This window comes from Candoia aspera, chromosome 5, assembly GCF_035149785.1.
Source record: "Candoia aspera isolate rCanAsp1 chromosome 5, rCanAsp1.hap2, whole genome shotgun sequence".
Classification (NCBI taxonomy): Eukaryota; Metazoa; Chordata; class Lepidosauria; order Squamata; family Boidae; genus Candoia; species Candoia aspera.
Genome location: NC_086157.1, coordinates 98,924,044 through 98,950,045, shown reverse-complemented (window position 1 = coordinate 98,950,045; position 26,002 = coordinate 98,924,044). Strand labels below are relative to the sequence as shown.

The window sequence follows — 26,002 nt, the reverse complement described above, 5'->3', positions numbered from 1 at the left end:
TCTGAAAAAGAAACAACATCCTAGGCAAAACATTCATCTTAATCACAGATATTCTCCCCATGAGAGACAATTGTAATTTTTCCCATCTTAACAGATCTTTTTTCACATCATTCCAAATTCTAACATAATTATTCTGAAACAACATACTATTCTTAGTTGATAAAATCACCCCAAAACATCTAACCTTTTTTTCAATCTTGAAACCAGTCTTACCCATCAACAGTTCTTGATCGGACTAGGTCATATTTTCGGTTAACATTTTTGTTTTTTGTTTATTTACTTTAAGACCTGCCAATGACCCAAATTCTTTCAGTTTCTTCATCGGATGTTCCACAGTGTCCAAAGGGTCCTGTAATATCAAAACTAAATCATCAGCAAAGGCCCTCAGTTTAAAGACCTCTTTTTTAATCTTTAAGCCCTTTATTTGTTTGTGTCCTCTAATGTCTCTATTAAAAACTTCCAACACCAAAATAAAGAGCAAAGGTGACAAAGGGCATCCTTCTCTTGTTCCTTTTTGTATGTGACATGGTTCAGTTAATGCATTGTTCTCAGTGATGCTTGCCTTTTGAGGTCTATAAATTGACTTAATTCCCTGGATAAAATATTCTCCAAAGTCCATAGTTTCCAAGACTTTAAACGTAAAACTCCAGTTCAAATTATCAAAGGCTTTCGCTGCATCTAAGAAGATAAGAGCTGCCTGACACACATTAAGATATTTTATAATGTCCAGAACAATTCTTACATTGTCTTTTAACTGTATTTTGAGTAAGAACCCACACTGATCATGATGAATAAATTCCTGTAGAATTTTCTTCATTCTTTCAGCCAGTATTGAAGCAAGTATTTTATACTCATTATTCAGCAATGAAATTTGTCTATAATTCTTAATTAAAGAGGGTCTTGTCCTTCCTTTTGTAAGAGTGCAATGTTAGCTTCTTTCCATGAATCTGGCATTGCAGAACCTAACAAAATAGAGTTCATCCATCTTTTAAAAGGTTGAAGAATCTGATCTTCAAAACATCTATAATATAATGCAGATAAACCAATGGGTCCTGGTGCTTTTCCCAATTTAGTTCTTTTTATGGCTTCAACTATTTCAGGAGTAGTTATAGGATTACTCAATATTACTTTCTGTGACTGTGATGTTGTTGTTGTTGTTTATTCGTTTAGTCGCTTCCGACTCTTCGTGACTTCATGGACCAGCCCACGCCAGAGCTTCCTGTCGGTCGTCAACACCCCCAGCTCCCCCAGGGACGAGTCCGTCACCTCTAGAATATCATCCATCCATCTTGCCCTTGGTCGGCCCCTCTTCCTTTTGCCTTCCACTCTCCCTAGCATCAGCATCTTCTCCAGGGTGTCCTGTCTTCTCATTATGTGGCCAAAGTATTTCAGTTTTGCCTTTAATATCATTCCCTCAAGTGAGCAGTCTGGCTTTATTTCCTGGAGGATGGACTGGTTGGATCTTCTTGCAGTCCAGGGCACTCTCAGAATTTTCCTCCAACACCACAGTTCAAAAGCATCGATCTTCCTTCGCTCAGCCTTCCTTATGGTCCAGCTCTCGCAGCCATATGTTACTACAGGGAACACCATTGCTTTAACTATGCGGGCCTTTGTTGTCAGTGTGATGTCTCTGCTCTTAACTATTTTATCGAGATTTGTCATTGCTCTTCTTCCAAGGATTAAGCGTCTTCTGATTTCCTGACTGCAGTCAGCATCTGCAGTAATCTTTGCACCTAGGAATACAAAGTCTTTCACTGCTTCTACATTTTCTCCCTCTATTTGCCAGTTATCAATCAAGCTGGTTGCCATAATCTTGGTTTTTTTGAGGTTTAGCTGCAAGCCAGCTTTTGCACTTTCTTCTTTCACCTTCATCATAAGGCTCCTCAGTTCCTCTTCACTTTCAGCCATCAGTGATAGTTTTGGTAAATCTTGTTTATTCAGATATTCATCTATCTTCTCCAAGGAGACTTGTTTTTTATACAAGTTAGAGAAAAAAACCGTAAAATGCCTTCTTAATCTTCTCATTATCCAATAATTCCACATTTCGTTCTTGAATCTTTAATATCATTTTCTTCTCTCTTTTCTCAATTTATATGCTAGCTATCTTCCTGGTTTATTAGCAAATTCAAAATGTCTCTGTTTAGCATATTTTAACTTTGTTTCTATTTCTTTCACAATCAGCATTGACATTTGCTGATGTAATAACTTAAGTTGGTACACAATATTGTTATCTGATGGTTTTTTTCTGTAACTCAGTTTCTTTCAGCTTAATCTGGTCCAAAACCGTTTGTAACTTTTGTTGAGATTTCTTCTTAAGACTACGGTTATGATAGATAGAATGCCCCCTCACAACCATTTTACTGGTATACCACACAGTTTTTAAATCTATTTCATTATCCAAGTTAATATTTAAAAAATCATTTAATTTCCTCTTACAGTCCTCCACAACCTTTTCTTTTTGTAAAATAGATTTGTTCAGTCTCCATCTATATGGCCTAAAAATTTTCTTTATTGTCATACTTGCAGGATTATGATCAGAAAAAGGGTTTGGTAAAATATCTGCTTTAGAAACTTCATTCACCAAGTCCCTTGAAATCCATATCATATCAATTCTTGAAAAAGATTTATGTCTCTCTGAATAAAAAATATAATACTTTGCCAGTCCATTTTATATCTCCAAGGGTCCACCAATGCCAAATTATTCATCAGATCAAAAAAGAATTTTGGTAATTTCCCTTGTTTAATTTTAATTTGTTTCTCAGATATTCTGTCAATCAATGGGGAAATAACTCCATTCCAATCCCCCATTAGACACCAACTTTGATATGAAAAAGATGACAATTCATTCAAGCGTTGCATAACAAATTTACTTTTATCTTCAATTGGTATATATACTCCCGCAATAATAGATTTAAGTCCATAAAGTTCCACTTCAACTGCTACGTATCTACCATGCTCATCAGCTAATAATAAATGTGATTTCAAATATGGTTTAACATATATTACAAGGCCATTAATTTTCTTCAAACCTGCTGAAATAAATCCTTGTCCCAGATTATTTATTAAATATTTTGTATCTTTTTCTTTATATGAGTTTCTTATAAGCATATCACATCATGTTTCAATTTTTTCAAATAGTGAAAACTTTTTCTTCTCTTCTGTGGAGCATTTGTCCCATTTATATTCCATGTAAGACAGTTCAAGGCCATTTTTATGAAAGCATAAGTATTTGGATGTAGCACCCATCTCTTCTTGTATTGTGGAATCCATTTGTTAGTTCCAAATGCATCCTGTTCAGTTGCATCCTGTTCCAACTTAGTTCCATGCTTGACAAGGAAATCTTTGGCTTTAAGGATTGAAGTTAGTCTACACTTTTGTTGTAGGTAAGTAAAACTTACCCCTTCCCATTTTTTATATTCTTTTTATATTCTTTTTATATTCTTTTCTCTTTCTTAAAATTCTCACAGGAATTTCTTTCAGTACAATTATATCCACTTTGTCAATATTAAGTTTAGAATTAAAATGAGCTTGTAAGACCAATTATCTTGTTTTCCTCCTACCAGACTGGACCAGAACATCTCTTGGCTAGTTTATAGTTGCATACCTTGAGTTAATGTGAAAGACTTTCTCTATTTCCTTCATCATTCTGTCATCCTCCCATTCAACTGAAACTGCCAAAGCTTGTGAAATCTCATCTCTGAGATTTTCCTCCTTGGTGTCAGGAATCCTCCTGAGCCTTAAGCAAAATTCTTTATCCCTTAATTCAAGCAGTGCAATTCTGTCAAGCTCTTTCTCCCTTTCACTTTCCAATACATCAACTCTGCTGGTTATTTGTTTCACATCTCCTTGCATTTTCTCTAATTTTTGCTCTAATCTTTTTTCAAAGTCAGTAAATCTTGTATCCACCTTTTTCTCAAGAACCTCAAAAGATTGGGCAACAGACTGGGCAATAGACTGTGTATATTTAGCTGTGAACTCATCAAACATGCACTTTGACCCCTCAAATTCACCAGAGCCTTGCCTTTGTAGTCTTCTAGTGGCCATAATTTCTATTTCTCCCCCCCCTTTTTGATAGATAGATAGATAGATAGATAGATGATAGATAGATAGATAGATAGATAGATGATAGATAGATAGATAGATAGATAGATATATTTAAAACTTCAATACTTCAGTGCTTTAGATTTTAATATATTAGCTCCCTCTAGTGTCCAACAAGGGACGCGGTGGCGCTGCGGATTAAACCGCTGAGCTGCCGATTGGAAGGTCGGCGGTTCGAAACCGCGCGGCGGGGTGAGCTCCTGTTGCTCGTCCCAGCTCCTGCTTACCTAGCAGTTCGAAAACATGCAAATGTGAGTAGATCAATAGGTACCGCTTCGGCGGGAAAGTAACGGCGTTCCGAGTCGTCATGCTGGCCACATGACCCGGAAGTGTCTATGACAACGCCGGCTCTAAGGCTTAGAAACGGAGATGAGCACCGCCCCCTAGAGTCGGACACGACTGGACTTTACGTCAAGGGAAACCTTTACCTTTACCTTAGTGTCCAACAATAGTATTTATGATGAAAGATGACTCCAGTAAAAGTGATTGAGGGGGGTAAGTTTCCAATGTATGTATGTATGTATGTATGTATGTATGTATTTGATTTCTATAGCCGCCCATCTCAGTGAGTGACTCTGAGTGGTTTACAACAATAAAACTGTAAAACAATTAAAACAATTACAATTAAAACAGTTAAAATATAAAATAAATACAAAATAAATATACATGGCTGCCAAGCGAGCAATGCATGAATGTTAATACAGCCAAGAGACAGGACCATCCACATGCCCAAGGCCCCAGGCCCGAGCACAAAGCCAGTTCTTCACAGTCTTATGAAAGGCCAACAGGGTCGGGGACATCCTAATTTCTGGAGGGAGGATGTTCCAGAGGGCAGGCACTATGGAAGAGAAGGCACGCCTTCTAGTTCCTGCCAACCGACACTCCCTGGCTGATGGGACCCACAGCATACCCAACCTACTAGATTGAATTGGAAGGCAGAAACAACTGGGAGAAGGCGGTCCCTTAGGTAACCCAGCCCCAAGCCATGAAGGGCTTTAAAGGTGACAACCAGCACCTTGAATTGCACCCAGAAGCACACCGGCAACCAATGCAGCTCATGTAGTAGTGGTGTTACATGTGTCGAGTACCTGACACCATTTACTATCCATGCATCTGCATTCTGCACCAGTTGAAGCTTCTGAATGCTCTTCAAGGGCAGCCCCATGTAGAACACATTACAGTAGTCCAGACAGGAGGTCACGAGGGCATGAGTGACTGTGAGCAAAGCCTCTCGGTTTAGGAATGGGCGCAGCTGGCGCACAACCCGAAGGTGTGCAAAGGCCCTCCTAGCCACAGTTGCCACCTGCTCTTTGAGCAGGAGCCGTGAGTCTACGAGGACCCCCAGATTGTGCACCGGGTCTGTCTGGGGCAGTGCAACCCCATCCAAGACCAAAGGTGGGAAAACCTTAGCACCAGGAGGCCCACAAACCCAAAGCCACTCCGTCTTGCTTGGGTTAAGTCAAAGCCATCCAGGCCCTTACAGCCTCCAGGCACTGGGTCAGGACATCCACGGCATCATTCAGGCAGTCTGGGGTAGAGATATAAAGCTGAGTATCAGCAGCATATTGATGGTATCTTACCCCAAACCATAAACTGACCACATTGGCTGGATTCCTATTGCCTAGCTAACCACACAGGAGCCTAGTGTAAGGATTGCTATGCTCAGGTCCCAAACATAGTAACTTCACAGATTTCCATTGTAGAAAAGGAAAGCTTTTTATTTGAAGATTGAAGCAAGCAGTCCAAGAAAAAGCTGTAACTGTCAAAATTGGCACGCAAATCCTAATTAAAACATTCCCCTCTCAGTGAGTTCATCTTCCCCCTCCTGCACCTGGCTCAAGCCATTGCAGTGACCTTGGTTCCCAGAGCTTTGGCTACTGCTGGAATTCCCCCTACCCTTCAGCTCCCATAAACAATCCTGACATGCATCAAGGCTTCTCGGTCTAACTGACAATGGCAGGATTCATCAATCAAATGCACTGAGTCCATTTGATTGTACGATCCTGACACCTAGTGTCCTGTGCAGATGGGGTCACTCCCTAGGTAAAGGGTTCAGTACACTCTGCTTCCTTTTCTGTTGGCCTCAAGGCACTGCTTATGGGCAGAAAAGGTCACCAAGCCTGATTTTGCCATCAGTGGTTTCTCATTCTTGATTTTTGTTATTTATTTATTTTAGAATCTTATATAGCTGCCCATATTGTAACCACAACCCTGGGCATCTCACAAGAGAATAAAAACAGCAAAAAGCCCAAACAATCCCAATAAAAATTCATGGTGCCTGGCTACTTTCCAAAGAATAGGTGAAATTGTCAGTTTATGGGAAAAGCCGATGATCGCCATGACCCAGAGTAAACTGTTTGCTGATGGGGCCAGCCATTATTTAAGCAAAGTCTTTACTTAAGATAAGCATTATGCATCTACTGTTTTTCCTTCTTCGCTGTTAACATTTTTTAAGTTCTGCCAGAATTTTTTTCTGCAAGAGATCCAAGGGAAAGTCCTAAAAAAAAAAACAAATAAAAAACCCACCATGTTTTGATCTCCTATTTTATAGAAGAATTCGCTTCTAGGAACTCATGTGAATGCTTTATGTCATAGCATAATTTGAATGTGGTGGATCGATACCTGCTATGTTGACATCTAACAATATCACCTAAACTAACTTTGTAAACAATTCAGAGATCATGGATTCAATCCAGAGTTCGTCACGCTTAGAGGAATGGTTTTGAAATCCAAAATGGTTAGCTTGGGAAGGCTAATGTGAAAGTTGACATTATTACTCCTTCAGACATCCTGTCCCAGAAACCCATTTTTTGTCCCTCCTGGACCCCCTGGAATTGTTTTCCTGCTAATAAATGTACCTACCAGTATTGCTTTGTTGAATTTGATTTCACTTCAACATATACAAGAAAAGTTAAGCTAATCTTGTACTTGGTTTTCAACTGACTTGTTAAATGGGACAGAAGTGCAACATTTAATAGTAACCAGAAGCTTTTTTTGTGATGGGGGGACACTGCCTTTTTCACCCATTGTGCATATGGCTTGACTGGCTTTTTTTGCAAGTGGCGTAATGCTAGATAGCTGTGCTTGAATCAATAAACTGTGATGAAGTAAACAACAGTGTTCCTGCTGGGAAAATGAGTTTTATTCATCTCATGGTTGTCACACCTTTCACTAAGACTCCTACATTAGGACCTTTCCCAAATGTGAATCATTTACATTTATTTATATATCAAATTGAGTCACCGCCCATCTCACTCAGAGAGCGACTCTGGGGCGGTTTACAATAAAACAGGAATAAAATATTAGTTAAAATACAACAAAACAATAAAACAATACAATTAAAATAGTCTTCTTAAATAAAGAATATATCCCAAGAGGTAGATGGTAAAAAGTTCTTAATTAAATTTCCAGGGTGTGTCTTCAGGGTGCTAACCACCCTCAGGGTTGGTTACCCCTCCTCACACCCTATGCAAGATGGCAGAGCCAGGTCTTCACCCCTTTCTGGAAGGCTGAGGGGGGCTGCCTCACCTCTGGGGGAAGAGTGTTCCATAGGATGGGGGCAACAGCAGAGAAGGCTCTCTTCCTGGGCCCTGCCAATCAACAGTCTTTCATAGACAGGACCCACAACATGCCCTCTCTGAATCATATCCTCTCTAGAATTTCCTCACCACTGGCTGATGGAATGCAAGGTCCCCAGAACTGAAGTGGTTTCACATGAAGGTTCTCCGGCAGCTTATCCACCTTTTTCTCTTAAGAGATCTCTTTCTCTTATTCTTTCATTAGCAGGATGTCTCTGTATACGTTTCTACATAAAGATAACGTGTCTCCTTCTGTCTCATCATCACTTATTCATGCTCATTCTCTCTTTGCTCTCATGCTTTCCTCTGATCCCTGTTCACGGGCCTGGCACTGTCACATATCTGTTCCTCTGTTAGATTCACAGGCTATTTTCCCTCTCTGAATGCAAGGCAACTTGCAGAGGGATCTCCCTTGGTTTTTTTCCCACACCCATGACCCTCTTCCCATAACCAGAGCCAAATCACCAAGTTCCAAGGGCTGAGGATGGACTAACATCTGTTCTTCATAGTCCTGACCCAACACTGTAACTATTAGACTAAGCTGGCACTCCTGGATCCATAACATCTGACTGCTGGTAAGAAGAAAACTGGGCTGGGAAATGCCAGGAATAAACAAGCTGTTTAACATCTCATATTCCAGTTAGTAGGGCCAATTTAAAAAGGACATACCTGTAATGGTATGTGGGAATGACCTTGGGAGACGGGGAAAAAGCTGGAGCCAGTACAACAGTCAAATGAAAGGCAGCTGAGCCTTCAGCAGGAATGTGGGTTTGGCAAACGTCTCAGAAGGGACCCTCCCTAGTTTCTTAGGCTGTGAAGGCAACTGGGGAGAGATGTACTTTCAGACTTGCCAGATTCTGTTAATGTAGCCTTACAATAAAGTAGATCTACTTCTTCTGTGTGTGCTTTTTGTTTGGACTACCTCACAAGGATGACAATACTCCAGAAAACCTGAAGGTTAACAAGTGTTCTATGTAGCCATAAAGAGTCTTTTTGTAATTGTAGCAGGGTAGAAATATGTTGAATAAAATAAATAAATAAACAATTGCCTATTTTTTTCTCAGTCTGCAGTTGATTAGTATGGCCCACAACTGGAATTTACATTCAATATATGATAATATGGTGGCTTACTGATTAGATAGCTGGTATTGAGTTACGATGTGTATGTATGGTGTATGGGTGAGTGGGTGGGCATGTTTGTGCCAGTCTGCCTGTCTGCTTGGGTGTTGGAAGCCTGGTTGAAGATTGTAGATATGTTGAGCCATAGGTTGGTTATTTAGTCTCACAAGAACTCCAAGCCGTCACTGGATACAATTTGTGGTCCTGCATGACATGATGATACAGGAACTTGATATGTATTCAATCGCTGGAATTTCCATATGGATCCACCTATATATTCACCTGTACACTTAAGGCTTAGGACTCTTCCTCTCAGCTGCATTAATGCTCATTTCTCCAGTCCCTAGGTTGGCAGGAGAGTATGGTACAATAACTTCTACAGCCTCTGTGACCAAGCTGAAGGATGACAGGTGATACACACTTTGATGCTGAACAGGTTAAGCACAGTGATTGGTGAATTTGCCTGGTTCCATCTCCCCTCCCACAATATCACAAGCTGGTGGAAAAAAAACAACTTTAACAAGTCATGGGGCAGAGTTGGGCTGGAATGGAGTCATCTTTCAAGTTACCTGAGTGAAAGTTGCTGACGTGAAGGTGCTCCATAGTGGCAGCACTCAGACTGTTCCGAATATGTGTCTAACTCTCTTTTAAACAAGCACTAAACTCAGACTGTAGTTAACAGAAAATTTGATACTAGGCTCCCCCCAACAAACTTCAGTTTTAATCAAGAAACTCTGATCATCATTCTAACTTCCATAACAACCCCCTTCTTGCAGAGGACTGCATGTCTATTTCTATTTCTATGTATTGCACCCCAGAATAATTCAGAAGATAACATTATTGTACTGTGACATGGCAGGACATGTGAGAGGGTTACTTGGATTCAGAGCCCCCCTCCCCACTAAATAAACCTACAACTTCTTAATTGCTCTACACATGATGATCATTCTTCAGTAACTGATTACATTGATGTTGCTTGGAATTTGGCACCATATTTGCAAAATGTTGCTATAGAACATGGCCCAGAAAGGGACCATCTTCCAGGTGTGTTTGCTTTATTTACTAAGTTAGTTATTTAGTTATTGGCTCATGTCTACATGCTGCAATCCAAAGACTCTTAGCAGATTTCATGATATGAAAAATTATTTAAAACATCCATTGCACATGGAACATAAAAAATTAAATCTAAATCATAAACAAATAAGTCGTCTCAACAACAATCCAGAAATAAAATAAAGACAAAGAATCAAAGGAAGAATAACATATGTTTGAAGGTACCTGGCTCAATCCATTTGTTACTCAGCCTTATTCCTGTTTGGAATAATACTCCTTGTCCTACCCATATAAAACAGTCAACCCCACAGAAAGCTGCAGTAGCCAAAATATATGCATCAGGTTCAGCCAAAATGTTTTATCTGGGAATCACAAGTGTTGCTTCAGATAAAGCTTGGATATCAATCAAATCTTTATTTCAGTCACAGACCACCATAAAATACAATCAGGAAATATTACATCCATTTCAATAATGTCACTGAAACTTATAAAAGATAACTAAAAGCTAAGATTACTAACACAATACTATAATATTAAAACACTAAAATCTCTCTGTAAAAAATCTTAATTTTAATAGTTAAGACTGTGAAATAAAGTGGAGAGGGCCTGGAGGTCCATAAAAAGGATACGAAACAAATAAAGATTAAAAAATAAAAATAAAAGAAGAATTCGCAACTTTAACCATGCTCAATACCCTTAATTATCCATTTGCAAATTTTAATTACTGCCAGACAAAATCTGTCCACATTGTATGTATTAACCACCTTCTTGTCTGACAGAAGAAAATCAACTTTTATTATTACCTTTAACATGTGTCAATAAAGGAAGAATGAAAGTTTCTCAACTACATTGGTAATGGGGCAGTGTAAAAGCCCATATGAGATGGTCTCAATGGCATTTCTGCTCCATGGACAGGTTCTCATAGACGTGGGGACTTTGAGAAATCTCCCATTAAGAAATGTGAAGGGTAAACCTTTGAGCTTGCCTACGAGAGTGGCACTTTGCCATGCAGGGGAGGCTAAAGTATCTGCCCAGTTCCCATCTGGAATAAGTTGTGAGAGCTTGAATGTGGCTGGACCATAGCTGACCTCATTCTGGAATCCTGTATTTAGGACCTTTTCTCTAACCATTCTTTGGGCCTAAGTATACTCCAGAAGGAGTAGTTGAGTGGCAAGCCATAATTGCTTGTTGTCATGAAGACTGAAATTGCTCTGTTAGGACTAATGGAATCTGTCCTGATGGGGGAAAGTGGCATTTTAACCAATAAGTATGTTCTCACCTCTACTTTTTGTTGCCCTGCTTCCCTTCAGAGCACTGCAGTGGAAACACATCTAGGCACTTGAAAAATGTTTCACAAAAACTTTATGAGCATAGCTACAAATGATTTATAGTCCCAGCTGAGTGCCATACAAGGGTTTTGCTGCAAAACATTTCGGAGCTGCTTCTATGCATTCCCTACCCTTTGTCTGAAAAAAGATCATAAAGTGTTCATGAAGCAGCATGGTCAATGTGCATGTTCCAGGCACCTGTAGACCAGAACACTACCCTGAAATATTTGAGGTGTTTAACTTGTTCCATTTCCTTCCCTTCAGTGGCCCAATTAAATCTTTTGGGTCTTTTAGCCAAAACCACCACTTTGGTTTTCTGGACATGAATTATCAGTAAGTGCTTTTGGCAGAAATGGGTGAAAGCTTTGAGTGGGGCAGTTTGGGGGCTGGTATAATCATCATATACAGTAAAATTGATGACATCCAGCTTTATTTCATGAGCCCAGGCCACCCTGGAATTACTCTCAAAGACATGTCTCATGCCTGGAGGTTGTGAGGGTCTAGGTAGGAGAAATCAGGCAGAAACTGAACAAGGTGGAGTTGGGGTTTATACATTGGGATTCTCTTTTGGTTCCAGTGGTGACATTGGATGGGGAGGCACTACCCCTAAAAGAGCACGTCCATGATTTGGGGGCCTCCCAAGCTCCTTGCAGCTGTTGCTGGAGCAGAACGTAGAGCAGAACGTAGAGCTAGGGGTTCCTTTGCCAGATTTGGCTAATATGTCAGCTGCAGCCTTATCTGGGATGAGAGAACCTTGCTACAATGACTCATGCCCTTATCATATACATACATATATAGTATATACATATATCCATTAGATTTAAAGGCCGCCCAACTGTATAGCAACTCCTGAAGAGCAGGTAGCACAGCTCCATCTAGTGTGCCAGTTGTGCCAGGAAAAGCCTGCCTGAGCCTGAAAAAAATTGCCACATTATCAGTTCTGTCCGTGTGGCCTGTGGGCACAGCTGTGCAGTCCACCATGTCCCTACCAGAAGTCACTGTGCAATGACACTTGAAGAGCAGGTGGAACAGCTCCATCTAGTGTGTCAGTTGTGCCCTCTCCTGGATCAGGCAGCCCTCCAGATTCTCACTTATGTCCTAGTCACCTCATGGTTACAATGTGCTGTCCGTGGGGCTGCTGTCATGTTCACCGTTCCAATGTTGCCGGTACATCGTAACATTTTGCATGTCATTTGGGTGATGCGTGTTTCATCTGGGAGGGGAGGAGGATTCTATCTCGTGGGATTGTTATATGTTAGTAGCTGGATTGGAATGCGTTTGGGTTATCTCGTGTGTTCAAGGTTCCTTTCCCAGGACATCAGCAGAAACGGTTACCAGCACCTGGGGGGGGGGGGAGTTTGCAATGGCAGGGCGAGGGGAGGGATTACGTTTGAGCCGAGGGTTTTTAGTTTGTATTTGGTGCACTTTTGCTCATTCTCAGCTTTCTCTGTATTTGCATACTATTCTTTAATAAATCAGATATCATTAAGTTCCTTAATGATTATCATTAAGTCTGAGTCTATTAGAGTAGGCAATCATTACATAAAGCTGAGAATCCAAAAACATTTCCGTTAGCCCCTTTCCAGATTTATTTTGTGAGGGAGAAGTGCTTTGTTGTTGTTGTTGTTTATTCGTTTAGTCGCTTCCAACTCTTCGTGACTTCATGGACCAGCCCACGCCAGAGCTTCCTGTTGGTCGTCAACACCCCCAGCTCCCCCAGGGAAGAGTCCGTCACCTCTAGAATATCATCCATCCACCTTGCCCTTGGTCGGCCCCTCTTCCTTTTGCCTTCCACTCTCCCTAGCATCAACATCTTCTCCAGGGTGTCCAATCCCCAAACCACGGAAAGCGAGGAATCAAGCGAGGGGGAACCCGACTCCACAGTGATAAGAACGGAGAGAGCCCCTCCTCGAGAGCTGTCAGAAGTGCAAGAGGGGTCGAGCTCCAGCCTAGGAGAAGAGGAGGTTGGAGGTAAAAGAGCCCCTGAACCAACCGGTGAGTCGCCAGGCGAGCTGATCACCTGGGATGAAACACAGGGATCCCTACCAGGGACGTCCAAAACATCTTGGAAGCAGCGATACCCGATGTCCCCAACGGTGGTGAGGCAGGACGGAAAGGAGGATTCCCAAACCCCTGATCATATAAAACTGGTGGAGGCCAAATTGGAGTCACTAGAATTTATGTTTTGGAAAATGTCCATGGACTGGGGTCCCCAGGAGAGGAGGAGAGAGGAGTCTAGTAATAGGCATTCGACTCCTTCTTTGCCCCCACCTTCCCTGGAGGAAAGGAGTAGGACCCGGCACAGAGAGGAAGCAAGGGCACCAAGGGTGAGAATTTCAAGGTCCCCTCCTCCAGAGCGGAGATCCCTGGGAGCTAAAAGGAAGTTCGACTGCCCAGCTGTGGTAAAGGGACCGCCCAGAGTGGGGGTTAAGGACTTTACCGTTAAATTTGATGGAGATCCAACTAAGCTATCGTTCTTCCTTACCAATGCAAGGAGTTATATGGATGAATGGGAGCAGTATTTTTGTTCAGAAAGAGCCAAGATTAATGCCATTGCCACTAAGCTCAAGGGGCGGGCTGCCGATTGGTATGTGCAGTTATGTCAATCGGATGCCCCTGAGCTGGAGGAGTTCAAAGAATTCCTGTGGGCGTTGAAACTACATTTTGAAGACCTGTTAGCTAAAGAAAGAGCAAAATGGGCGCTGAGGGAGCTGTGCCAGGGGCCACGATCGGTGGCAGACTACACTTTGGAATTTAAGGCTCTGGCTGGGAAGGTTGAGGATTGGTCCCAATCTACATTAAAAGAACTTTTTAAGGATGGTCTGAATACGGAGGTCCTGAGGTGGTCGCTCGGCAGGGATGACCCAGATACCCTGTTTGAATGGATACAGCTGGCAGGGAAGGCTGAGCATGCCCATGAGACCTTCGTTCACAGGAAGGTGATGAGATATGCTGGGTTCAGCAAGGGTTCTCGCACTGCTGAGCACACTGAAAAGTCCGGTCAACATGCCTGGGAAGAGGAGAGGGAGCACTGCTATGCGAAAGGGCAATGCCTCCGATGTGGGAAGGAAGGTCACCGAGCGGCGGCGTGCCCGAAGGGAAAGACTGATGATCATTCGGGGAAGCCGTCGGGGAAATCTCCCTCTCTACCCAGGAAAATGAAGGCAGCCATGGCTGAAACTGAAGTGGAGGAGATTTCTTACTTCAGGGGCAAGGGGGAGCCCGATCTACTCCAGCCGGCAGGAAACGCCAGCCACCTGCTTTAAAGAGCACCTGTGGGCAGGTGGTGGAGGATGGGCGCGAACATATCTCGGTGAGTGCCAACTATCCCACACTGACCGTTAAAGTGAAGTTAGGCTCCCGCACAAGAACCATTGAAGTTTGGGCATTGATCGATTCAGGGTGTTCGCGTTGCTTGATGCACCCTGATGTGGTAGCTGCTTTGGAGTTACCCAGCTTTCCACTGCAACGTCCCATGATTTTCACCCAGCTGGATGGTTCTATGGCGGGGGGGAAACCAGTCACCCATTTCACGGGCATGGTGGCGTTGCAAATGGGCAGCCACTGTGAGGGGCTGCCATTTGTGGTGGCGCCTGTGGGGGGTCCCTTAGTCATTCTGGGGATTCCTTGGTTGGTCCAACAAAACCCATATATAAATTGGGTGCACAGGACTTTGACTTTTGGGGATGGTTTCTATCAAGCCCCTGGGGAGGACGACGCTCCAGAGGCTGCAGTGGGGAGGGCGGTGGCAGCAACCCCGCATTTTGCTGTCACACCACTGGAGGGCTTGCCAGAGCAATACCAAAGCTTTGCGGATGTATTTGGTGAGAAGGAAGCGGACCAACTTCCACCCCATCGAAAAACTGACTGTGTGATAGAGTTGGTCCCCGACGCTCAACTGCCCAAACCAAAAATCTATGCCATGACGCAAAAGGAACTGGCGGCATTGAAGGAGTTTGTGGACAAAAACTTGGCCAGGGGTTTTATTGAACCAGCAAATTCGCCAGTGGGCGCCCCCGTCTTGTTTTGAGTGAAGAAGGATGGGACATTGAGACTTTGTACAGATTACCGCGGATTAAATGCGGTCTCGATATTAAACAAATATCCTCTGCCATTAATAAAAGACATGTTAGCACATCTGGCTAAGGGGAAAATCTTCTCTAAGCTGGATTTGCAGGAAGCCTATTTCCATATCCGCATACGGGAGGGGGATGAATGGAAGACTGCTTTCAATTGTCCTCTGGGTTCTTTTCAGTACAAAGTTTTGCCTTTTGGCGGGGGCACCAGGGGTGTTCATGCAATTGATCAATGAAGTGTTACATGAACATTTGTTCAAGGGTGTACTGGTCTATTTGGATGATGTTTTGATTTATACTGAAACTGAGGAGGAACATGAGCGCTTGGTGAAACAGGTGCTTAGCAAACTGAGAAAGGCTGAGCTTTATGCTAAACTTTCTAAGTGTGAATTTCATCAGACTCAGCTTGACTACCTGGGGTACAGGATCTCTGACAAGGGCATTGAAATGGATCCTGCGAAGATTCAAGCTATTTTGGGGTGGGAGCACCCGCGTACCCGCAGGCAGCTCCAAAGTTTTCTTGGATTTTCCAACTATTACCGTCAATTCATCCAGGGGTTCGCAGAAATTGTGTTGCCTCTCACTGATTTGTTACATACGAAGGGGTTGGGGGACACACGCAAAGTGAAGAACCTGGGGGCATTGCTCAGTTGGACACCTGAATGCCAGTTGGCTTTCAACAAACTCAAAAGCCTGTTCACTGCTGAACCCATTCTTCAACACCCTGATCCCACTAGACCCTTTGTGGTTCAAGTGGATGCTTCCGATTTTTCAATTGGAGCGCTCTTGCTGCAAGCGGATGCTGATGACCGCCTGAAGCCCTGTGCGTATCTGTCCCAGAAATTTTCCGAGACGGAAAGGCGATGGCATGTTTGGGAGAAAGAAGCTTTTGCAGTCAAGGCTGCTTTGGAGGCATGGCGCCACCTCTTAGAGGGGGCTAAATGTCCTTTTGAAATTTGGACTGACCATAAAAATTTGGAAGCACTCAGCACGCCCCGTAAGCTCAGTCCTAAGCAGATCCACTGGGCTCAATTTTTCAGTCGCTTTGACTTTAAGTTGAACTTTATTCCGGGTAGGAAAAACTTCCTGGCTGATGCACTTTCCTGCCTGCCCCAGGATTCGGTCCAGGCACCTGACGTTGTGGGTACAGTGTGGACAGCATCCCAATTGGGGTTGCAAGCTGTCACACGCAGTCAGACTCGTGCACAGCTGCCCCCAGCTTTGGTTTCACCGGCTGGGGGAAGGACGCCAATTTCCTCGCAATTGCAACAGTTTCTGCTAGAGCTGAAATCTGGCACTTGGTTGCAAGCGAATAGAGACAATGTTGCATTTGACAGAGGCTTCGCTTGGAAGCAAAACCACCTCTGTCCCTGACAGTTTGCGAAGGGAAATTTTGATTAGGTCTCATGATGATAAAGTGGCTGGTCATTTTGGGTTTGTCAAAACCTTGCATCTGGTATGCCACCAATTTTGGTGGCCCACTTTAAGACATGATGTAAAAAGTTATGTTGCTTCTTGTCCTGTCTGTGCCATGTCAAAACGGAAGGGGGGTAAACCGCAAGGGCTACTGCAGCCAGTGGCCAGCCCCTCCCGTCCTTGGGAGGAGGTTTCTATGGACTTCATTGTGAATTTGCCTCCTAGTCAGAGAAAGACTGTGATTTGGGTGGTAAAGGACTACTTTTCCAAGCAAGCCCATTTCATTCCATGTGCTTCTATTCCGTCTGCTCAGCAATTGGTCCGCCTTTTTCTAATCCACATCTACCGAATCCACGGTAGCCCCTCCCGCTTGGTCACGGACCACGGGACACAGTTCACTTCCCAATTTTGGAGGGCATTTCTAAAGCTGGTGGGTACCAAGCAGGCGTTGTCCACTGCGTCGCATCTGGAGACTGACGGATCTACAGAGGCTCTTAATTCGACCCTGGAGCAATTTTTGCGGGCATTTGTCAACTATCAGCAGGACAATTGGGTTGATCTGCTACCTTTTGCTGAGGTGGCTTATAACAACGCCGTCCATCAGAGTACGGGGCACACCCCTTTCCATACTGTGTTTGGCCGGGACTTTGTTCCCATTCCTGAGTTGCCTCAACCCTCCACACAGCCCTGCTCCACTTCTGATTGGGCTGCTCAACTGGCTGATTTGTGGCCAGTGATTCAAAAGGCATTGGCTGATGCCCAATCTGCCTATAAACTGCACGCCGATAAGCGACGAGCCCTTCAACCTGCTTTTAAAATTGGTGATAAGGTCTACCTTTCCACTAAGTTCATTAAGTCCCCTCAGCCCTCAAAGAAGTTGGCTCCTAAGTTTGTTGGACCTTTTCCCATTGTGGGAGTTGTTAACCCTGTCATGTTTCGACTGATTTGCCACACAATCTGAAACGTTTACATCCTGTTTTTCATTGCAGCTTACTCAAGCCTGTCAACCACTCAGATCACTGGCATCCACAACCCCCACCTCCTGCTCCAATCATGATTGATGGACAACAACATTTTGAGGTGAAGGAGGTCCTTGATTCTTGCCGCCTACATGGCACTCTACAGTACCTTATTCGCTGGAAGCACTTTCCCCACCCTGAATGGGTGTCTGCCTGTGATGTATAATCTCCTCTTTTGGTTTGCTGCTTTCATCTAGCTTATCCTCTAAAACCTGCTCCTTAATGTTTTTTGGGGGGCAGTATGTCATGTTCACCATTCCAATGTTGCCGGTACATCGTAACGTTTTGCATGTCATTTGGCTGATGAATGTTTCATCTGGGAGGGGAGGAGGATTCTATCTCGTGGGATTGTTATATGTTAGTAGCTGGATTGGAATGTGTTTGGGTTATCTCATGTGTTCAAGGTTCCTTCCCCAGGACATCAGCAGAAACGGTTACCAGCACCTGGGGGGGGGGGGGGAGTTTGCAACGGCAGGGCAAGGGGAGGGATTACGTTTGAGCCGAAGGTTTTTAGTTTGTATTTGGCGCGCTTTTGCTCATTCTCAGCTTTCTCTGTATTTGCATACTATTCTTTAATAAATCAGATATCATTAAGTTCCTGCTTGTGAGTCTGAGTCTATTAGAGTAGGCAATCATTACAGCTGCCCTTGAAGACCATGGGTTTAGACTTTAAAAGCAATCCAGAAGCTTCAGTTTGTACAAAAGGCACAGCCTAGATGCTCACCAGCAGCTGCTGTTGGAAACAAGTGAAACTGGCCTTGCATTGGTTGACACTCAGCTTCCAGGCACAATTTAAGTGCTTGCTTTAATCTCTCGAGGCCTCTGCAGCTTGGCTCCAGGTTATCGGTAGGACCACACCTCCCCATTGGTGTCAGCCTGTCCCTTGCAGCAGCGTTGGGATAAGCAGCTGATGGTTCCCCATTTTCAGAAGGTCAAGGGGGCTGACACTCAGAGGCATTGCTGTTCAGTGCCAGCCCCCTGGAATGGCCTTCTGCTTGAGATCAGATCAGCTCCCACCTTGGATCCTTCCAGAAGAAGCTGAGGACAGACCATTTCTGGAGGGTGTTTGGGTCATGACAGCAGATGGTTTTGTTCCTTATGTTTATGGTTTTGGTTACATTTTTTCTTTTGGTTTTCATGATAAAAGACAAATAGTGTTTTATCCTATTTGTAAGCAACCCAGAGCCTGATCAGTTGTGTAGAGTAGAAATTTAATAAATTGATTAATTAATAATTCACATGAAGTGCAAAGCCATGGGATTGGAGGAAAAAAGCTTTTATGTAACTCTTTAAAGAAAGGTGATCATGGAAATTCATGGTCAGTTGGAGGTTTTGTTCAAGAAACAAACCTCTCATGAACCTCATCTTCCACTTACCAGGGCTGCCATAAAAGACTCAAAATATTTTTAGCAGCAACTTTCTTTGATTCTTAACCAAAACTGGCATAATTTTTTTCCCTTAATAGTTCTATATTCTCCAAAGTAAAAGATGCCCAGTAAGAGAGTAAATAACTTCAGACCAATATATACATGAGAAAACACCCTGTACTCAAGTTAACATTCAATAATATTTAGGGTTAGGTAAGAAAACATCTCTTCAGCAAAGGATCATTACCTTATCGTGGTGCTGGAGCTTGAGCACCTCAATGATGCCATGAGCTAAACTGTGAAGGGCCACCCAAGTCGGGAAGGTCATGACAGAGAGGTCAGACTAAATGCGATCCCTGGGGAAGGTAATGGCAACCCATCCCAGTATTCTTGCCCTGAAAACTAAATGGATCAGTACAACCAGAGATATGTCGGTATACCATCGGAAGATGAGACCCCCAGGTCGGAAGGTGGTCAAAATGCTACTGGGGAGGAACAGAGGATGAGCTCAACTAGCCCCAGACGTGATGACGCAGCTAGCTCAAAGCCGAAAGGACGGCTAGCGGCCGACGGTGCTGGTGGTGAACGGCGAATCCGATGTTCTAAGGATCAACACACCATTGGAACCTGGAATGTAAGATCTATGAGCCAGGGCAAATTGGATGTGGTTATTGGTGAGATGTCATGATTAAAGATAGACATTCTGGGCGTCAGTGAACTGAAATGGACTGGAATGGGCCACTTCACATCAAATGACCACCAGATCTACTACTGTGGACAAGAGGACCACAGAAGAAATGGAGTAGCCTTCATAATTAATAGTCAAGTGGCTAAAGCAGTGCTTGGATACAATCCAAAAAACGATAGAATGATCTCAATTCGAATTCAGGGCAAGCCATCTAACATCACAGTGATCCAAATATACGCCCCAACCACAAATGCTGAAGAAGCTGAAGTAGAGCAGTTCTATGAGGATCTGCAGCACCTACTGGACAACACGCCTAAAAGAGACGTTATTTTCATCACAGGATACTGGAATGCTAAGGTGGGCAGTCAAATGACACCTGGAATTACAGGTAAGCATGGCCTGGGAGAACAAAACGAAGCAGGACATAGGCTGATAGAATTTTGCCAAGACAACTCACTCTGCATAACAAACACTCTCTTCCAACAACCTAAGAGACGGCTTTATACATGGACTTCCCCAGTTGGACAACACTGAAATCAGATTGACTACATCCTTTGCAGACAAAGGTGGCGGACATCTATATAGTCGGTAAAAACAAGACCTGGAGCTGACTGTAGTTCAGATCACGAACTTCTTCTTGCACAATTTAGGATCAGACTAAAGAGATTAGGGAAGACCCACAGATCAGCTAGATATGAACTCACTAATATTCCTAAGGAATATGCAGTGGAGGTGAAGAATAGATTTAAGGGACTGGACTTAGTAGATAGGGTCCCGGAAGAACTCTGGACAGAAGCTCGCAGCATTGTTCAGGAGGCGGCAACAAAATACATCCCCAAGAAAGAGAAAACCAAGAAGGCAAAATGGCTGTCTGCTGAGACACTAGAAGTAGCCCAAGAAAGAAGGAAAGCAAAAGGCAACAGTGATAGGGGGAGATATGCCCAATTAAGTGCAAAATTCCAGAGGTTAGCCAGAAGAGATAAGGAATTATTTTTAAACAAGCAATGGGCGGAAGTGGAAGAAGAGAATAGAATAGGAAGGACAAGAGACCTCTTCCAGAAAATTAGAAACATTGGCGGTAAATTCCAGGCAAAAATGGGTATGATCAAAAACAAAGATGGCAAGAACCTAACAGAAGAAGAAGAGATCAAGAAAAGGTGGCAAGAATATACAGAAGACCTGTATAGGAAGGATAACAATATCAGGGATAGCTTTGACGGTGTGGTCAGTGAGCTAGAGCCAGACATCCTGAAGAGTGAGGTTGAGTGGGCCTTAAGAAGCATTGCTAATAACAAGGCAGCAGGAGATGACGGCATCCCAGCTGAACTGTTCAAAATCTTGCAAGATGATGCTGTCAAGGTAATGCATGCTATATGCCAGCAAATTTGGAAAACACAGGAATGGCCATCAGATTGGAAAAAATCAACTTATATCCCCATATCAAAAAAGGGGAACACTAAAGAATGTTAAAACTATCAAACAGTGGCACTCATTTCACATGCCAGTAAGGTAATGCTCAAGATCCTGCAAGGTAGACTTCAGCAGTTCATGGAGCAAAAATTGCCAGATGTACAAGCTGGGTTTAGAAAAGGCAGAGGAACTAGAGACCAAATTGCCAATATCTGCTGGATAATGGAAAAAGCCAGGGAGTTTCAGAAAAACATCTATTTCTGTTTGATTGACTATTCTAAAGCCTTTGACTGTGTGGACCATAACAAATTGTGGCAAGTTCTTAGTGGTATGGGGATACCAAGTCATCTTGTCTGCCTCCTGAAGAATCTGTATAACGACCAAGTAGCAACAGTACGAACAGACCACGGAACAACGGACTGGTTTAAGATTGGGAAAGGAGTACGGCAGGGCTGTATACTCTCACCCTACCTATTCAACTTGTATGCAGAACACATCATGCGACAAGCTGGGCTTGAGGAATCCAAGGCTGGAGTTAAAATCGCTGGAAGAAACATTAACAATCTCAGATATGCAGATGATACCACTTTGATGGCTGAAAGCGAAGAGGAACTGAGGAGCCTTATGATGAAGGTGAAAGAAGAAAGTGCAAAAGCTGGCTTGCAGCTAAACCTCAAAAAAACCAAGATGATGGCAACCAGCTTGATTGATAACTGGCAAATAGAGGGAGAAAATGTAGAAGCAGTGAAAGACTTTGTATTCCTAGGTGCAAAGATTACTGCAGATGCTGACTGCAGTCAGGAAATCAGAAGACACTTAATCCTTGGGAGAAGAGCAATGACCAATCTCGATAAAATAGTTAAGAGCAGAGACATCACACTGACAACAAAGGTCCGCAAAGTTAAAGCAATGGTGTTCCCCGTAGTAACATATGGCTGTGAGAGCTGGACCATAAGGAAGGCTGAGAGAAGGAAGATCGATGCTTTGGAACTGTGGTGTTGGAGGAAAATTCTGAGAGTGCCTTGGACTGCAAGAAGATCAAACCAGTCCATCCTCCAGGAAATAAAGCCAGACTGCTCACTTGAGGGAATGATATTAAAGGCAAAACTGAAATACTTTGGCCACATAATGAGAAGACAGGACAGCCTGGAGAAGGTGCTGATGCTAGGGAGAGTGGAGGGCAAAAGGAAGAGGGGCCGACCAAGGGCAAGGTGGATGGATGATATTCTAGGGGTGACGGACCCATCCCTGGGGGAGCTGGGGGTGTTGACGACCGACAGGAGGCTCTGGCATGGGCTGGTCCATGAAGTCACAAAAAGTCGGAAGCGACTAAACGAATAAACAACAACAAAAGAAAACATCTATCAACCATTAACAGCAGAAGAACTTCACATCATTGAGTGATGTGTCATCACCATGGCCCTGGTAACCCTCCACCTTTGTCTGGATCCCACATATGGCGGACGAGGGGCAGCGAAGGCTCCATGCAGCAAAATTACCCCAGCTCAGCCCATAGCCTAGTAGGGCAAAACCATCACTGCAGGTGAATTGGATGTTGTTGGCTGATGTATCATCACCCTGTCCTTGAGGTCGCTCCACTCGCAGAGAAAAAGAAACCAGGTAGCCCGACGGGCAATATTTGATCTCAGTCCAGGTTCCCCATCTGCCAAAAAAAAGACAATGATGGAGGAGCATCTTTTTGGTGTCTAGATCAAGCACTTTTCAGCAGTCCAAGAGATTCAGGTCTGATGGTTAAGGTTTTTTATTTTATCATATGGCATAGCATTTCGGTGTTCATGCTGCTTTTCTTGCTGGAAAATCCTTGTGAGGTCCAGCAGCCAGATGTGTAGACTATTTAGCCGTGACAAGTCACGTTGCCCGGGGTGCATCATGAGGAGGCTACCCTACAGTACATTGCATGGAGTTGGGCTGAGACAAAGTGACTGATTGTTAAGGTCTTGGGCTAAGACTAGGGATCCAGGCTGAACTCTACTTCTGGCTATCAAAACTCACTAAGAAGACTGTGTCAATAGCTGAGTCTCACCCAATCTGCCTCATTGGGTGGTGATTCTAGGAAAAAAATTGGAGGTGTTGTTTTGGGAGAGGGGCCTTTGCAATAAAGGAAGTTGGAACAGATATCTCATATGCCCCAGTCCTGCCCTAATACTGCCTCGAGACATTTTGCTTGCAGAGGCCCTGTTTTCCAATCTCATCAATAGGTATGTATGCAAATAATACATATTTTCCAACAATGCAATCCCATGTTTAATACAGAAATCAAACTATTCCCTGCCAGTTCTCTGACTGAATTGACTGGGATTTGATTTGGAAGAGATTTGCCCGGAATTCCAGTGTATGACATTCAGAACAACCAGACAGCTGTCCTTCAGTTGAACGTGTAGCTCAGCAGGGCAGTCTTTGTCTCGCCACAAGGAGAGTTATAGGAATGCCAGATCAATACCTGAGCTGCACAATGAGGGAAGTGTGTGGGAGACTAAAGTCCATGAGGGGTGCTGTTGGAGTGAATGCATGTAGGGAAAGAGACGAGGGGGGTGTCAAAAGGATGGAGATACGTTTGCTATGGCACCCTGTCACAGTGTGACGGGCTTCATTTTTGGACTGGAGCTGTATTATGAAGCAAAGGTAGCAGTGGACACAGAGCCACAAAACATTGGAGGCTTTCTTACTATATACAGAATGTACCTACAACCAGGTGAATAATGGAGTGCTGGGGTCAGGTTACTTCCCACATCAGCCTATCAGCAACTTTCCTCCTCTTGATAAGAGAGAGGAAAAAAAGGGAAGGCAAGCCAAGCCAAGCCAAGCCAAGGGCTTGGATTATTGGAGCATACTCAGCTTTAGTTGACTTCTTCCCAGCTCAGCCAAAACACCATCCACTTCTGTGTTACGGGAAGAACCTCTTTCCAGGTCTTCTGCCCACTTTTCCCCCCCAAACCAGGGCTTTCTTCTGGCAGCCAATTGTCCCCTCTCTCCTCTCCAGGACCTTGGGTGAAGCTGCTACCTGGAACCAGCCAGATCCCTTCTAGCCCTCCAGGGTCTTGGGGCTTGGGTGCAGTTTGTCCCTCTGGGTCTTCTCCTCACCCCAAACAGGAACTGTCACTTGCCCTGAACAGCTCTCCTCATTCTCCTGCAGCGTTTTCTCTCCAAATTCTCCTTCCCCTTCTGCAACAAACTTTTACTCTCCACTCCTCCTGTCTCTCCCCCCAATTTTGGCTCCCTCTGGCAGCATGTCCTACAGCAACTGAGGAGGTGGGTGCACCCTCATTGCCGTGTTCCCCAATGCCTATATGCCTCCCTCTACCAATGGGACTGCTCACTCCAAATTCTCCCCACACAAGGCCTGCTCTCCCCTTCTGAAATCAGTAAAGCTGACTTTCAGGGTTGGATCAGCAGTGAACTAAGCAACAATCATCTCCGCCCCTGCTCTGGATGACAAGAAAATGAAATATGACAAGAAAGTCAGGTACTCACAGTCCAACTGTAGACTCAATTGTTCTGCCATCGCTACAGTACAAGCGGATTCCATTCAGAGCTGTATCATCGCCATCTCCTTGGACTCCCTCTACCTGAGAAAATGAGACTTTGATAAAGCTGTAGATCAGTCTTTCTGCCCCTGGTGTCCTTCAGACTTCAATTCTCAGAATGTCCAACGCGGACCCATAAATATGGGACCATGACTTGGATCAAGACTAGATCTGCCACACACACTAGTTATGTTCAAACAACCAGCTTAACATGGTCATTGAACTAATTCATTTCTGTGGATAATCTCAGAAAGAAGTCTTGCAGGCAGAATTCTCAAGGCACATTAAGCTACAGAAAAACCCATAAGCCAACTTTGCCTGTGATGGGATTTTCACAGCTTGGCTAAGCATATTGTATGGATACAGCTAATGGGCTTCTAAAGGAAGAGATACCTTTATCTTTAACTTGCCTGGAATTCAGTCATTAACACCTAATGGTAAAACCTTCTCAAACGATTACTATCGTGCTAACGATTACTCACTCCCCATATTACACAGCAAACTTGATGCCTTTCTTTGATTATAGAATCAAAAGGGTTAAATATCATGGGAATCACTTCCTGATGGCCTTTCTTGAAAGACAAAGTGAAAAGTAGCAGAAGAGGGCTATAAGGCCCTTGCCCCCTCAAACATTTCCTTTTTGAATTTTAGAACTAATTTCAAAGGAATATTCAGAAATAAAGGAGCATCTGAAAATACGCTTTTACCTTCAGGGAGAAGCCGTGAGCATAGCCCTGGGTGCATAAATCACTGGAGCCCCAGGAACCCCAGGGCCCCCCATTTGGCACAGTGAGCACATATTTGTAACTTCGGGCTTCTGTATTCCACAGGCAGCAGGAGATCGTCAAGAGGAGGGTGGTGCTGACAGAGAGATCCATGGAAACCAAAGCACTCTGCCTCTTGAAACAGCAGTGTCTTCAGAAAATACAGCTTCCAAAACCCAGGAATCATTTATAAAATGTCCACAGCACCACCCTCAACAAACCATGTTTTGCAATCCCAGTAAAGTAAAATCAGTTTGCATAATATCACATTGAGTTGTTTCATCAACTAGACAGGTGGTACTATGTTAATATTTGTTTTAAATGTTGTAACTCACTGACATCAGAAATTACAGCCTCTGGGATTTATAGCTTAGAACAGGGTCTCTCAACCCGGATTCTGTGGCATCCTAGGGTTCAGCAAGAGGTCACTAGGGGGTCCCTGGGAACACAAAGTTAATTCACAAAGTTTCTGAATCCAGCAAAAAACATTAATTCCTGTAAAATCAGTCTATGTTGCCAAGCTGCTGCTGGGAAAGGT

The 26,002-nt window shown here is 43.7% G+C and overlaps 1 protein-coding gene across 1 annotated transcript; it reads right to left on the bottom strand.

The window, feature by feature from the left end:
• Nucleotides 1-18,882: 18,882 nt before the first annotated feature.
• Nucleotides 18,883-25,652, bottom strand: LOC134499206 (vitelline membrane outer layer protein 1-like). The gene is made up of 3 exons (XM_063305830.1): nucleotides 25,408-25,652; nucleotides 24,648-24,742; nucleotides 18,883-22,818 (listed from the first exon to the last, which is right to left on the bottom strand). The coding sequence occupies exons 1-3, from the start codon at nucleotides 25,576-25,578 to the stop codon at nucleotides 22,527-22,529; spliced, it is 558 nt and encodes a 185-aa protein (XP_063161900.1). The 5' UTR covers nucleotides 25,579-25,652; the 3' UTR covers nucleotides 18,883-22,526.
• Nucleotides 25,653-26,002: the final 350 nt, after the last annotated feature.